Below are 13,264 nucleotides of genomic sequence, written 5' to 3'. Positions count from 1 at the left end.
AAAACTGACCCAAGAAGAAATAAAACATCTTAATAGTCTCTTATTTTATTTATTTATTTTTAAAAAAGATTTTATTTATTTATTTGACAGACAGAGATCACAAGTAAGCAGAGAAGCAGGCAGAGAGAGAGAGAGAGAGAGAGAGAGGAAGCAGGTTCCCCACTGAGCAGAGAGCCCGATGCAGGGCTTGATCCCAGGATCCTGGGATCATGACCCGAGCCGAAGGCAGAGGCTTTAAACCCACTGAGCCACCCAGGTGCCCCATTTATAGTCTTTTAAATGTTAAAGAAGTTAAATTTATAATGAAAAATTTTGTACCAAAGAAAACCTCAAGCCCAGATGCCTTCACTGGTGAACTAGAGAAGTTTTAGAGAAGAACAATAGATATCTTACACCATAACAGAGATGGTGTAATATAATACTGGTGTCACGGATAGATATCTTACACCAACTCTTTCAGCAAATAGAGAAAGAGGAGGCAGCACTTCTCAACTCATTTTGTAAAACCACAGTCCTATTTTCCTGATGAATGTAAATGTGGAAGCTCTTCATGAAATATTAGCAAATCGAATCCAGCATATTCTAAAAACCACAACACATCATAACCAAGATTTATCCTAGGAAGACGAGGCTGGATTAACATCACACCATCAACCACATAACTTTACCGTATGAAGAGCATAAAGGTAAAAAACTGTATGATCACCTCAACAGATGCAGAAAAATTCTGAGAGAATTCAGTATCTATTCATGACAAAAACTCTTGGCAAAGTAGGAATAGAAGGGCATTTTCTCAACCCCATAAAGAGTTTCTATTAAAACCCCACAGCTAACATCACACTTAATGGTGAAAGACTGAATTTTCCCTAAGGAAAGACTGAATTTTCCCTAAAGGTGGGACCAGTGCAAGATGTTTGCTTTCTGTACTTCTATTCATGGTCACACCTGAGGTCCAAGCCAGTGCAAGAAAAAAAAAAAGAAGTATTTGACATTACAGATTGGAAAAAATACAGAACACATCAATAACACTATCAATAACACTACCAAATAATTTGATCTGGTATTTATGAACATTCCACCCAACATCTAAGAAGTACACAATCTCTTCGAGCGCACAAGGAACATGCAAGATAGAAGATCCCAAGGAATTTACCAAAAAGCTTTCAGAAATAATAGGTGAGTGTGAAAAGGCCACAAATACAGTATTCTTATATAAAAATTAAGTGCATTTCTATATAAAAGTGACAAATAGAAAAGAAAATTATAAAGAAAATACTATTTACTACGGCATCCAAAAACATGACCTACTTGGGGTTATGCTGGATGAAATAGGTGTCAGGCTTGTATGCTGAGAACTATAAAATATTCCTGAGGGAAATCACAAAAGACTTAAATAAAAACACCATGTTTGAAAGGAAAGATTTGGTAGTCTTAAATTGTCAAATTTCCTCAGATTATCTATAGAGGAACCCTGATTAAAATTCTAGGACACACATGTGTAAAAAGACGACCAGGGATGCCTAGGTGGCCTCTGCCCTCGGCTCAGGTCATGAACCCGGGGTCCATGGATTGAGTCCCACATCAGGCCCCTCACTTGGTGGGGAGTCTGTTTCTCCCTCTGCTTGCCACTCCCCCTACTTATGGGCACACATGCCCACATGTGTGCTCTCTCGCTTGCTCTCTCTCTCTCTGACAATAAATAAATAAATAAACAAAATCTTACGAAGACCAAAGATAAAGAACTTATATTACCTGATTAACACTGACTGTAAAGCTCTAGTAACCAAGACAGGGTGACATTAACATAAGGACAGACACACAGAACAATGAAATAAAATAGATGGTCCTTTACTATATATATATATATATAGAGACAGATAGATGCATATATGTCTGTCTATATACATAGATTATATACACAAAAGAGGATGTAGACAACATCTCACACACATATTGTCCATTAATTTTCAATGAAACTTGACCTTAATTTCAAATCACACGTAGAAACTAACTCAAAATGTATTATCGGCCTAGAGGTAAAAGATAAAAATTATATAACTTCACTGAAAATCACAAGAAAAAAAAATAGAGCCTAGTCAATAATTTCTTAGAACATAAAAAAAAAGAAACCCAGACCATAATAATCAGAGTAACTTGGGCTTTATTAAAATAAAACCTTATCCTCATATGAGGAGAAAATATTTGCAATGCATATATTTGACAAAGGACCTGTGTCTAGAATATATAAATTATTTACAACTCAGTAATATGAGTTTTTAATGGGCAAAAGATTTTAAACCCTTTATAAGCGAAGATCTAAGAATGACCAAAAGGCGCATGAAAAAAATAGTCAGCATCATCAGTCATCAGGAAAATGCAAATTAAAATCACAACAATATAGGCTACACTCTCCGTGGAATGTCTAGCAGTGAAAAGACTGACAACACCAATTGATGGAGAGGACATGGAGGAACCGGAACGCCCACTGGTTTCCTGCTGGGGGATAAGATAACACAACTGCTTTGAAAGAACAGCTTGGCAGTTTCTTGCACCTGTAAATGCATGCCTGCCCTGTGTCTCAGCAATTCCAGTCCTAGGTAGTTACGTATGTATTTGTACTTATGTATTTCTAAGATTTTGATCATTTATGAGAGAGAGACAGAGTGAGCATGAGCAGGGAGAGAGGCAGAGGAAGAGGGAGTGGAGTCCAGACCCCCCACTTAGCAGGGAGCCCGATGTGGGGCTCGATCCCAGACTCCAGGAGCACGACTTGAGCCAAAGGCAGATGCTTAGGTGAAGGAGCCACAAAGGCGCCCCTAATCTTAGGTATTTAAAAAGTATGCCCACACAACAGCTGCTGATGAATGCTTATAGAGTTACTCACAGCAGCCCTCACGCCGGAAACAATACGGGTGTCCATCAGCAGGTGCATGGACAGCAGGTGGATGGACTACCCACACGGTGGGACACCATTCCACACTGCAAAAGGAGAGGACTATGACGACACAGGTGGATCCCCAACACAGCACTTTGAGGCGAAGAAGTCAGACCCAGACGAGAACATGCCAAGGTCTCCATTTATGCGGAACGCCAGAAATAGTGAAACTGATTGAAACCGACAGAAAGCAGATCGGTGGTTGCTGGGGTCTGGGATCAGCAGGGAACTTTGGAGGCGATGGGAAGGTTCCAGGTCTTGACTGGGAGGGTGGGCACGCTATCATTTTACTGTCTGCAAATCATGCCTCTACCAAGTTGACTTTAAAATATGGTATTTTGGGGAGAGCACAAAGTTTTTTTACTGCTGAGAAAATATAAATTTGAAGCCGTTTTTATCCTTCATCACATCCTTTAATTCCATTTTCACCTTATGATTTATAATGTATTTGCTACATTCCTCTAATTAACAAATGTCTGTCATTTAAACAAGTGAATGCGTAAGCACAGGCAAGGGGTATGATGTCAAGATTCAGCGGACGCGAACAAAAGTAGTTTGGAGACCACTGATTTAGAGCCATCCAGGACAGCCGGGAGACGGGACAGGAAAGGTGGAGAGCCCAGTGGGGCGAGAGGGTATGGTGGCCCGGATGAGGTTGGTGGTGGCATCTGGAAGATAACACACAGGAAGTTACTTAGGGAGAGAATGTAAAAGCAGAAAAGAAAAAGGCTCGGCAGAGACTGGGAACTGCCCACATTCGGAGCCCAGCAAGGAAGAGGCGGTTGTGGTGTCGGGGAAGGAGTGTAGCATGTGGGGGGCGGTGTGTGTGGGGGGGAAGGTCAGCAGGCATAACTGACTCTGGAGTTTTGCTCTCATGGGGAGTAGAGAGCTGGCCAGTGGCTGGCAGGTGTCACCCTCCTCTGATCACATATACTTTCTCAGTGAGGTCTGAGGTGTGCGGAGATCAGGGTGGAAACAAGGTATGAAACAGAACACGGATGGGGAAGAGGGGCTAGTCTGTGTTCTTTAAACTTGACGTGAACTGATATCCTCTGGTCTTCTCGTTTTGGATTCTCAGTGTCACTGTAAAGGGAGTGCTGGCACGCTCTGATAAAACTCAATATGGGGGGGGTACGTTCTAGAAGGAGGACGCCTCTGGCCTTCATGAGCACAGTCGAGGCTGGGAAGCAGGGCTTCTGATGCGCGGGGGCCCCGGTGCACTGGGGAGGGTGTGGACAGGCTCTGGTGAGCTGCCTCTCCAGAGACACCACGAGGACTGGCAAGAACCATCTCGCTAAAACCAAGCCCACGTCCGCACAGAGAATGCTGCGGGCAGCGGGGTTGTCCCCCATCATCGGGGGGGAGGGGGGTGAATGTGCCCCTTGTGAGTGCCATCCTGGCGATGACATCACAGCGCAGCAGACGCTCCTTTGCGCCGGGGCACTCTAGGCTAATGTAATCATACGATTACATAATTAACCCAGCTGTCTCATTAAGAAAATCAACTGGAATTCAGGGCATAATTAGTCATACAGCAATTAGCATGCTGATGAGCAACTGATGAAAAGCTGTCTAGCTATCAAGTGTGCCAGGACCACCCCGGTTACGGCAAAGGGGGGAAGAGGCGACACACCTCCCCGCGCGAGCGAGCCCAGGATCCCCAAGGCCCGGCTGGTGAGTCCCCGCACTGTGTCGAGGGGCTGGGAAGCCGATAGGCAGGGAGAGCCCAGAGGAGGAGAGGTGGCACGCGGACGTGGCCGTAGGCGCTCAGAAGCCCATCTTGTCACGTCTGCCTTTCTTTAACATGCAGCGATGCCTTGGCCAGCAAACCTTCGGTGCACAAAACGAAGACGCTCATCGGGCCACAAAACGAAGACGCTCATTGGGCCCCAAATCTGCGTAAAGCTGGGCAAGGGCAGTAGAGAAGTATCTCCCTGTCTGGTTTACGATGACCCCAGGGCTGGGCAGAGTGTGACTGTCCCTTGGCCTCTGGTCCCCAGGCTGCTTCGGGACCAGCTCTGGGCCAGCGGAGATACAGGAGGGCATCTGCAACCAGGAGCCTTCATGGCTTGGTCCTGGTTCCTCTTCTGCCCATCAGGGTGCTGGCTGGTGCTTGATTCTCGCGTGTGAATGAAAATGCTTTAGGAAGGTAAACTGCGTATGTGCAAAGGGGATCCCGAGGTTACAGAGTTCTCTCTGGAGGGGCCTGGGCACCGGCTTGGCTGCCAACACCAGGCGATCTGGAAAACACGGACTGGAGCAGCCTCGCAGGATCAGGCAGGAGAGGACACATCCCTACAGTCTTAAAAAATGCCACCAAGGAGTGCGTCCTTTTCAATGCTGGTATGAGAAGCAAGGGTTGTTTCTAACTAGATCCTCAGATACCGTTTCTTTTTTTCCAAGAGTTTTGCCATCGGGATCCTTGGTCAGGGGCAGGCGGGGAAGGCGGAAAGATGGATGTCACGGTATTTTCCAATTTTAAATAATGGTGTGTCCTCCCTCGAACCTGGCGTGTCGGGCACAAAGGCCCAGACGATTATTGTCTTCTTACGGAGGCGCATTAAAAAGCAGTTCTCAAAAACGGTGACGTTCCACTTTATTTCTGGATCCTCAAACGCTAGGCGGCCGGGGATATTTACCAGAGCAGGTTTTCCCGAATGCAAATTACAGCCTCCCAGAGGAGCACCTGGGAGCAGGGGCATTTTCGAGCGGGTTCTGAAAACCGAGGGGCCTCTCTTCACCCACTCTCCTTCAAGACTTCTGCAGACCAACACCTCGGCTCACACCTGCAGGCCAGTTACTCCGTGGAAATCAAGGGAGGGCGGGCACTCGTGAAACATGGAGTTCTAGCAGTGTTTCATGAGCCAATGAATATTTTATATCGCTGGTAATGTGCTTCCTCAGATTTAAATCTTAAAATAAACCCTTCCAGGCACTGCCTTTGTGTTTGAAGGGTTTGTGTCTGTAGGACCTAAACCACATCTTAGCAAGGAGTGACAGATGATTCTCTGTTGGGGGTTGAGGGGGGGGCGGCGCGGACAGAGGCAAGGCGGCGACGGGAACTTGCAGACAGAGGTTCTTATGGTGAATCTAGTCCCCAGTGCGGAAAGCCTCTGGGCCCCCGTGTACAGCAAACCTTGACCCCCTGGTCTCTTCTCTCCGTTTTCTAAACTTCAAAAAGACCCCGTTGCCAAGATGTTTCTGAGACGGAGAAGTCACAGTTGTGTTTTACACAAATTGGTGTCTTACAAACACTCAACCGACTAGTGCTTCAATTCTGAGATGTTTTCTATTAATAAGGGCAATTCAGAGATGAAGATGTGATTGTTCTGATTTATGCTTTCCCCCCGACTATACAGATAAATACATGCTCATTGTGGGGGGAAAAATAATCTGAAAAGTACCAAGAAGCAAGAGCAAGTCACCCACGCCAGGTTGATTCCGGGCAGATCATGCACACTGTAACTCTGCTCAAGATACGGCACCAGTCCAGCTCTGCAAGAGCCTTCTGGAGAGGTCGTTCTAGAATATTTCCAGCTATGGGCGAGGATCACACTTTAAGAGCAGAACCATTTATTTTTCCTTCCACTGCAGTCAGGGATGGAGGCTGCCTGTTTAGCCTGTTTAATTGTGGAAGTATTTTCTCAAAGAATGGGCAGTCTCCCATCAGGCAGAAAGGAACCAGCCAGGGGCAGGCGAGGGTCAAGGCTCCAACCCGTTTGCGCCTTATGTGCTCTAGGGCTTGGCACAAAACGCACCGCCAGGAAGTGCTGGCCGAGGGAATGTGTTTTAGGACTTCAGAAACAGCACGCCTCAAACCTTCTCTCGCACACTCAGGGTCACTGCTGTTGATGGATATTCAGTGAACTTGGCTCTCACCCACAAACACATGCCCACCCATGCAGGGGGACGCTGGCCTCCTGAGTAAACCGGCCGTGGAGGGACTCCCCCTCTGGGGGCGCCTCGCCCAGGTCTCCTTACCAAGTCGTGTTGTTGGCAGATGGCTGTGACGTCTTCATGAGCTCAGCACCAAGTAATAAATACAAATCTCAATCAGAGGTGTATTAAAAGAAAAAAAAAAACGTAAGTACGTCCAAGTTGAAGCTACCCCTATAGGCTGACCGTGAAGAGTATGATAGAAAACACGTCTGTGATGAAACTGACAGATGAAGCCATCTTGACAAACGTAGTAAAATCCTGACTTATTTATGAATCGAAAGGTAAAACCGCTCTCATTGACAATAAAGGCAAAGGCCGCTTTCAATTAGAGCAATGATTAGAGACGATACTAGAAGTCGGGAAGAGAGGCTCATCCTGCCAACTGTCTATTGGTCTTCCCTTTAAGACTGACTGATTTTAGAGAGAAAGAAGGTAGGGGGACAGAGGGGGAGAGAGAGAATCGCAAGCAGACCGTCCGCTGAGCGTGGAGCCCGATGCCGATCTCACGACCCTGACATCATGACTGGAGCCAAACTCAAGAGCTGGACGATGCCTAACCGACTGAGCCCCCAGCTGCTGCTGCTGGTCTTCCTTTTCATTAATAAGCCGGAGGAAAGCATGTATAAGCAAGCCCCGACAGCCCACGGCGTCCTGGTGAGGGCGGGCCCCGGGGCCCCGTCACCTTCCTCAATCACCCCTACCTCCTTCGTGCGGGCGAAACCCACGCATTTGCCTCTCATTTTACTCCCGCCACCCGAAACCAAGTGACCTCATCTCTCCCTCCCCATGTCCCCTTGGGGCACCTTTCCGATCTGTTGTCCCAACTGCAATCAGGAGTGTCATTTCCCTGCTCACAAGCCGTCCCCAGTTTCTGCCTGTGAGATGAAGCCCAGAGTCCGTCCCATCCCCGACCAGGCTCCTGCCTGCCTCCCCGGCGAGGTGACCACGAGGGCGTGCACCCCTTACTGGGGCCTGTGAGCAGTGGCCCCTTGACCAGGGACAGTGTTTCTGTTTAGATGACATCGTCCTTGGCCCCTCTTGTCACTGCCCAGGGCGGCTGCCTGGGACCCTGCCCCGCCCTCACTGAGCTCCACTCCAGGCCCGGTGGGCGTTACCTCCCAAATACTTGTCATACCTACACTTTAATTGCTATGTGTGTGGTTGCTTTTAATGCCCACATTCCCCCGCCCTCCGAAGTCCATGGAAACAAGAAGCCATCTGGCTGATTCGCTCCTGACTCCACCCCTGGGGCTCAGCGTGGTTCCTAGGACCCAGGGAAGGGACAGCTTCCGAGGCGCTCACCAACTCACCCCAGGGAGGGAGGCGTTGCAGCAGTGCGGAAAGAGGGTGTGCTTTGGCCAAAGTTAGCAGGGTATTTCCGATAAAAAGCATCTTAAGATGCCCTCAAAATGGACCACGGAATGAAGAACAGTCTGGGGGCAAACGAGGAAGATGGTAAACTTGGGGAGGGGTCTTACCTATTTCAACTGTTTGGGGGACTCATCAGGACAATTATGTATCTAAACAATTTATTCAGTGTCTCGAAGACGAAGGTGCTTGCGTGAAGAGAAAGGCCATCGCTTGGGATTTGGGACGTGGAAGATGTAAAACGGAAGAGCCACAGGCCCAGTGTTTCTTCTCCCCCCAGAGTGGCCCCGGGGGCCACTGTCAGCCTCGGGAGCGCGGTCTGCTGCGAACAACGGCAGACTGCACGGGCTCAGCAAGAAATAGTGTGTCTTTCGCGGACTCATTTGACCAATGTTTATGGAGTTTCGGTGACGCGGCAGGCACTGGGGGAGACAGTAGGAAAACGACGAGGGACAAGACCCCATCCCCGTCTCCCTGCCGGGCCAGAAAGGAAAACAGCGGAGTGCCATGAGTTGTAACAGGGGCAAACGCAGGGTGCTGGGGATGGGCGTGTGTGTGTGTGTGTGTGTGTGTGTGTGTGAGTGTGAGAAGGGCTAAGCCAGACCTGGGAGGTCCCGTAGGAAGGTCTCAGGTTCATCTGGAGGAATAAGGTATCCGCTGTGATGGGGCCTGGCCTGCCTGTGGGGTGAAGGATAAGCCATTCCTACAAGCCTGGAGACTCACTTTGAGAGGCGGTAGACATGAGGGGGTGGCCTGAACTATGAAGCGGAGAGCAGAAGCAGGGGTGGAGAGAAGTGGATGGAATCGAGAACATTCTGGAGGCAGAATGGCCAGGACGTGGTGACGCCGTGCTCTCGTGTGAGCAGCTGGGTTGAAGGCGGTGCTGGTTGCTGAGAGACGCAGAGCGAGGAGCTGGTTTCCTCCGGACACACTGGGTGGTTTCAGGGCGCCCGTCAGTCATTCGGGGGGCATGCCCAGGAGCTACTGGCTACGTAAGCAGACACTCAGAGGACTCAGAACTGAGCTGGGATGGAGCTCTAAGAGCCACTAGAGTGCCCCTAGGTGAGTTCTGTTGCTAAGGACTCCCGGGTGGCTCTGGGATGGCACCACACCTTGGGGCACGCCACGTATCACACCTGCTGTACGCCAGGCCCTGCTCCAAGCCCTGGGCACAGAGTGACAACGCAAAGCTGTTCCTCAGTAGGACCAGCAGGCATGAAATAAGAAAAGACACAAATAAAATTTCCGCATCGTGGGGTGCGGGGGTGGGGAGAGAGGGTGCGCCTGGGTGGCTCAGTCGGTGGACCTAGTGCCTCTTGGCTTGGGCTCAGGTCATCATCTCAGGGTCATAAGGTCATGCCCCCATCAGGCTCCACGTTCAACACGGAGCCTGCCGACATTCCTTCTTCCCTTTTGCTCCTCTTCCTGCTAACTCACTCTCTCTCTCTTTCACAAATAAATAAGTTAAATCTCTAAAGAAAAAAATGTTCGGATGGGGAATGGGGGGTGGGGGGTTGGTTCTGTCAGATTTCTGGGCCAGCCTCCTTAGTCGCTGGCGCTTTGTCTCCGCCTCTCCCCGGAGCCAGCTGTCGGCTCTTCCCGGGCTCCTGGAGCTCGGCCATAGGACGCACAGCTGAAATACCCACCCCATTATTCCCGACAGCTGCCCTGACTTTTCCGATGTCGCGTAAGTTGCTGTTTTCTTACGACCAGAATTTAACACTCTCTCCACCCCCACACTGATGTTTCTGGGTTCAGGTGGACTGCAGCCGAAAGCACACAGACAGTGAAACCCCAGACTCCCCCCACCTGCCTGCCTGTCAGTAAATGCGAGGCTGTTGCCCAGGCCCTTCCTGTAAGGCTCAGCCACAGGATTACTTCATCTGAGCAATAAGCAGACTTCAAAACCCAGGTGGAGGGCTCCAAGCTCCATTCCTGCTTTGCAAAGAACTTGCTGGATGTGTCAGACCCCAGCATTTGTAAGAAAGAAATACCTAGGAAGTGCGTGAAAGCGATCTTACAGGGCACGCGGATGTACTTTGATCGACTTTTACTCTTAACAGAAACATCAAACGTCATTTGCTCCCACCGCCTTACCCCGAAACTGCCAACTTGAATTCTCCAGCCAGAAATGTAATTATGAAGAATATCACCAATATGGGAAAAATGCTGATGGTACGATATTAAGCAACAAAAAAAGAACAGCTACCCGCGTTATACTCGAGATTCTATAAAAATTATAGGTCTATAAATGAGGCCTGCTCAGGCAAAGAGGAGTGTTGATTTAAAAACTGCCTCTATGAGAAATTTAGATGGAGACTAACTGCAAAACGAGAAAGCCAGTAACTTGCTGAAGGGATTGCCCGGCTGAGAAAGTTCACTAAAGGAAGACCCAAGGACAAATGGACTTTTTAAAAAGAGAGCGTAGGTTATTTAGAAAACAGCAGCTGAAGGCTCTCTGGGTCTCTGGCAAAGGCAAAACAAGCTTGTCCCCTTTCAACTAAGTCATCCACACAAAACTTGCAAAAAGAAAATGCAAGCAGGCCCACCAAGCTGCCAATTTCTGAGAAATAGTGCACGTCGGGCACCAAATGATCCAGTTACCCTGAAGAAGCCTCCTCATAAGCCTTGTCCAGGGGGGTCGGGAAACCCCTAGGTGGATACAAACTCTTGCAGAAAATCAAAAGGCTGCACTTTGGAACTAAGGGCTGGAGATGGTCCCCAAACAGTGAAAAGTTAGAAGAAAGAAAACCATTCTCATCACTAGGCTGTTCCCCTACCTTATTCCATTTTCCAGATGAGAAAGCTGAGGGCCAGAGAAGAAAAGGAATGTAACCAAGACCTCACAACAGGCCCTGGCGGGAGAATCCGTATTGCTCCTCTCTGTCCAGAGTGTCCAGAGTGCTTTCCACCACCCCCCGCTTGGCTTGGCCTCTATTAACTCCCACTCCCAGAGGGGACAGCCGAGCCTAGTGAATCCGAACTGGAATTCAAGTACAGATACCAAGGAGGTCTACTTCTGCTCTGCTTTGTTAAAAGCAGCTCAAGTAATGTCGGTAATGCTCAGAGGATTACTAAGAGTAAGTGAGCACTTCCAACTGCTGGTAATTTGGCTTCCTTGGTCTGTAGAGGAGGACGTTCGCACTACTTTCCTGACTTTCTGATCTGAGTCTTTCCAAGACTGAGCTGGGACCCATGTGATCGTGTCCATCACCTCCCCATGGTTTCTAGGTGATGGAACACCCGGGAAAAGACGACCAGTGGGGCCAGTGGGTCAAGGTGCTCTGAATTCTGCCTCACTTTTCTAAAATAAGGAATGGAAAGCCATTCCCTCTCTGAATGTCCAGCAAGCATGATTAAATCGTTAACTCTTTAGTTCCTTTACAAGAAGAAACCACCCACCTATGTCCCAAACAGGCTACCTCTTGCCCTTGGCTAGAACTTAAGTGAAAGACTTGGCCAGAGGATGCTAATTCCCTGGATGACCGGGGAGGGAGGAGGTGCTCCAGGGGCCCTATCAGGGCCATTCCCGAAGGTGGAATCGGTCAGTCCAGAAGCGTGAACGTTCACGATGTCTGCCTGGCACAGGCATGGGTTCTGTTTCTTCTCTGAATGCACAGCACTGCATACCGAGGCTAAAGGGAGCCCCATAGGTTTGAGTTTCTGCACTTACAAAGGCATCAACTGGAAGTTACATGGTTAACTTCAGCAGATGCGCATCTGATTTCCATACCCGTCCGAAGCCTGCGTTTTCGAGAATCCATATTCCCAGAATTCCCAGCTTCCTGGGGAGCTGCCATTGCTGGTCTAATTCCCTTAGGGAAGCCGAGAAGAATAAGCCCGAGACCCACCAACGCACCAACACACAACGCCCACTGGCGGCTTCTGGAAGGGCGCGGGCTTACCTGGAACGTCGATCAATCTTTTGTAGACATTCAAGAAGGCTGCCTCGGCTTCTTTGCTTCTTTTACTCAGTGCATCAATCTGAAAGGTGACAAAAGAAGGAAAAGAAAAACAAAGAGCTCAAAATTTGTCAAGAGGTCATTGAGAAATCATCACGCATCTAGAGAGTTCCCAGGGCAGATAGAAGTCTGGTTTCTTCACGAAAATGCCAGGCAGCCGGGCCTTCCCCTCGGGGAAGATGGTGGCAAACACACAAAGGGGCGACAATCCCCATGGGCCCAGCTGGTGAGGGTGGCGGGGCAGAAACAGGGCTGTGCAGCCACGTGTGACCCTTGGTCCCACTGCCCAGATGAGAAAATGGTTGCTGTCCTTACTCTGTGAGTGTTTACCAAGAGTTGGCCGTACGCCTGCTCCAAGCCCCAGGAGCCGTGGTCCAGCAGGGGGAAGAGGTATGCAAACAAGGGGCTAAATCCTACTTGAGAAGAGCAGAGCCATGGGGACCCCGAGAAAGGGCCACCAAGCAGGAAAGTGGGTGACATTTAAGCAGAAACTGCAGGAGGAGTTCACCAGGTGGGAAGGAGAGACATTGCACGTTCGAACACCCAGAGCCAAACCCTTCAGTCTGGGGGCTCACAGGTCCTGGTTAAGGATCTTATGAAGGCCAAGGGCCCTGCTTCTAAAAACACACACATGCACACTGATGTACTCTCCTTAGGATACTCACGGGTCCTCTTGTGTTCCATCCATGGGATCCAGGGTGAGAACCCACGATGGGGCTGTCACAACACACCCCGACACCATGGAATGTGGGGGTGTACTGGGATGCGAATGGGGACACTCGGCTGATGCGACCAGGCAGGGGAGCAGGGCTCAGACCACGAAAGGCCCGCGGTGCACATAGGAGGTGACGCTCAAAGGGGGTCAAACCGAGCTGACAGGAGGCACAGAAGAACCAGACAAGTCAAGGACGGCCCCCAGGTCTCTAGCTTAGGCACCAGGCTCGTGACGGTGGCCAGGACTGATGAACCCACCCAGCCGGGCCAGTGGAACATCTCTTCATCAACGAAAGGGGACACGTGACACTCCCAAGTGTGTCAGACACACATCCAAAGAGCCCTT

The 13,264-nt window shown here is 49.4% G+C and overlaps 1 protein-coding gene across 11 annotated transcripts in view; it reads right to left on the bottom strand.

Annotated features, from left to right (window-relative positions):
* Nucleotides 1-13,264, bottom strand: part of CUX1 (cut like homeobox 1) — a 352,520-nt gene that overhangs the window by 149,708 nt on the left and 189,548 nt on the right. For all 11 annotated transcript variants that reach the window (XM_032328405.1, XM_032328410.1, XM_032328406.1 and 8 more), the window contains exon 4: nucleotides 12,148-12,226. In XM_032328405.1, coding sequence (XP_032184296.1) covers nucleotides 12,148-12,226 — 79 coding nt within the window. The remainder of the gene's footprint in view (nucleotides 1-12,147; nucleotides 12,227-13,264) is intronic.

This window comes from Mustela erminea, chromosome 20 (genome assembly GCF_009829155.1).
Source record: "Mustela erminea isolate mMusErm1 chromosome 20, mMusErm1.Pri, whole genome shotgun sequence".
Classification (NCBI taxonomy): domain Eukaryota; kingdom Metazoa; phylum Chordata; class Mammalia; order Carnivora; family Mustelidae; genus Mustela; species Mustela erminea.
Note: the sequence above shows the minus strand (reverse complement) of the source record. Positions and strands in the feature narration are given on the sequence as shown.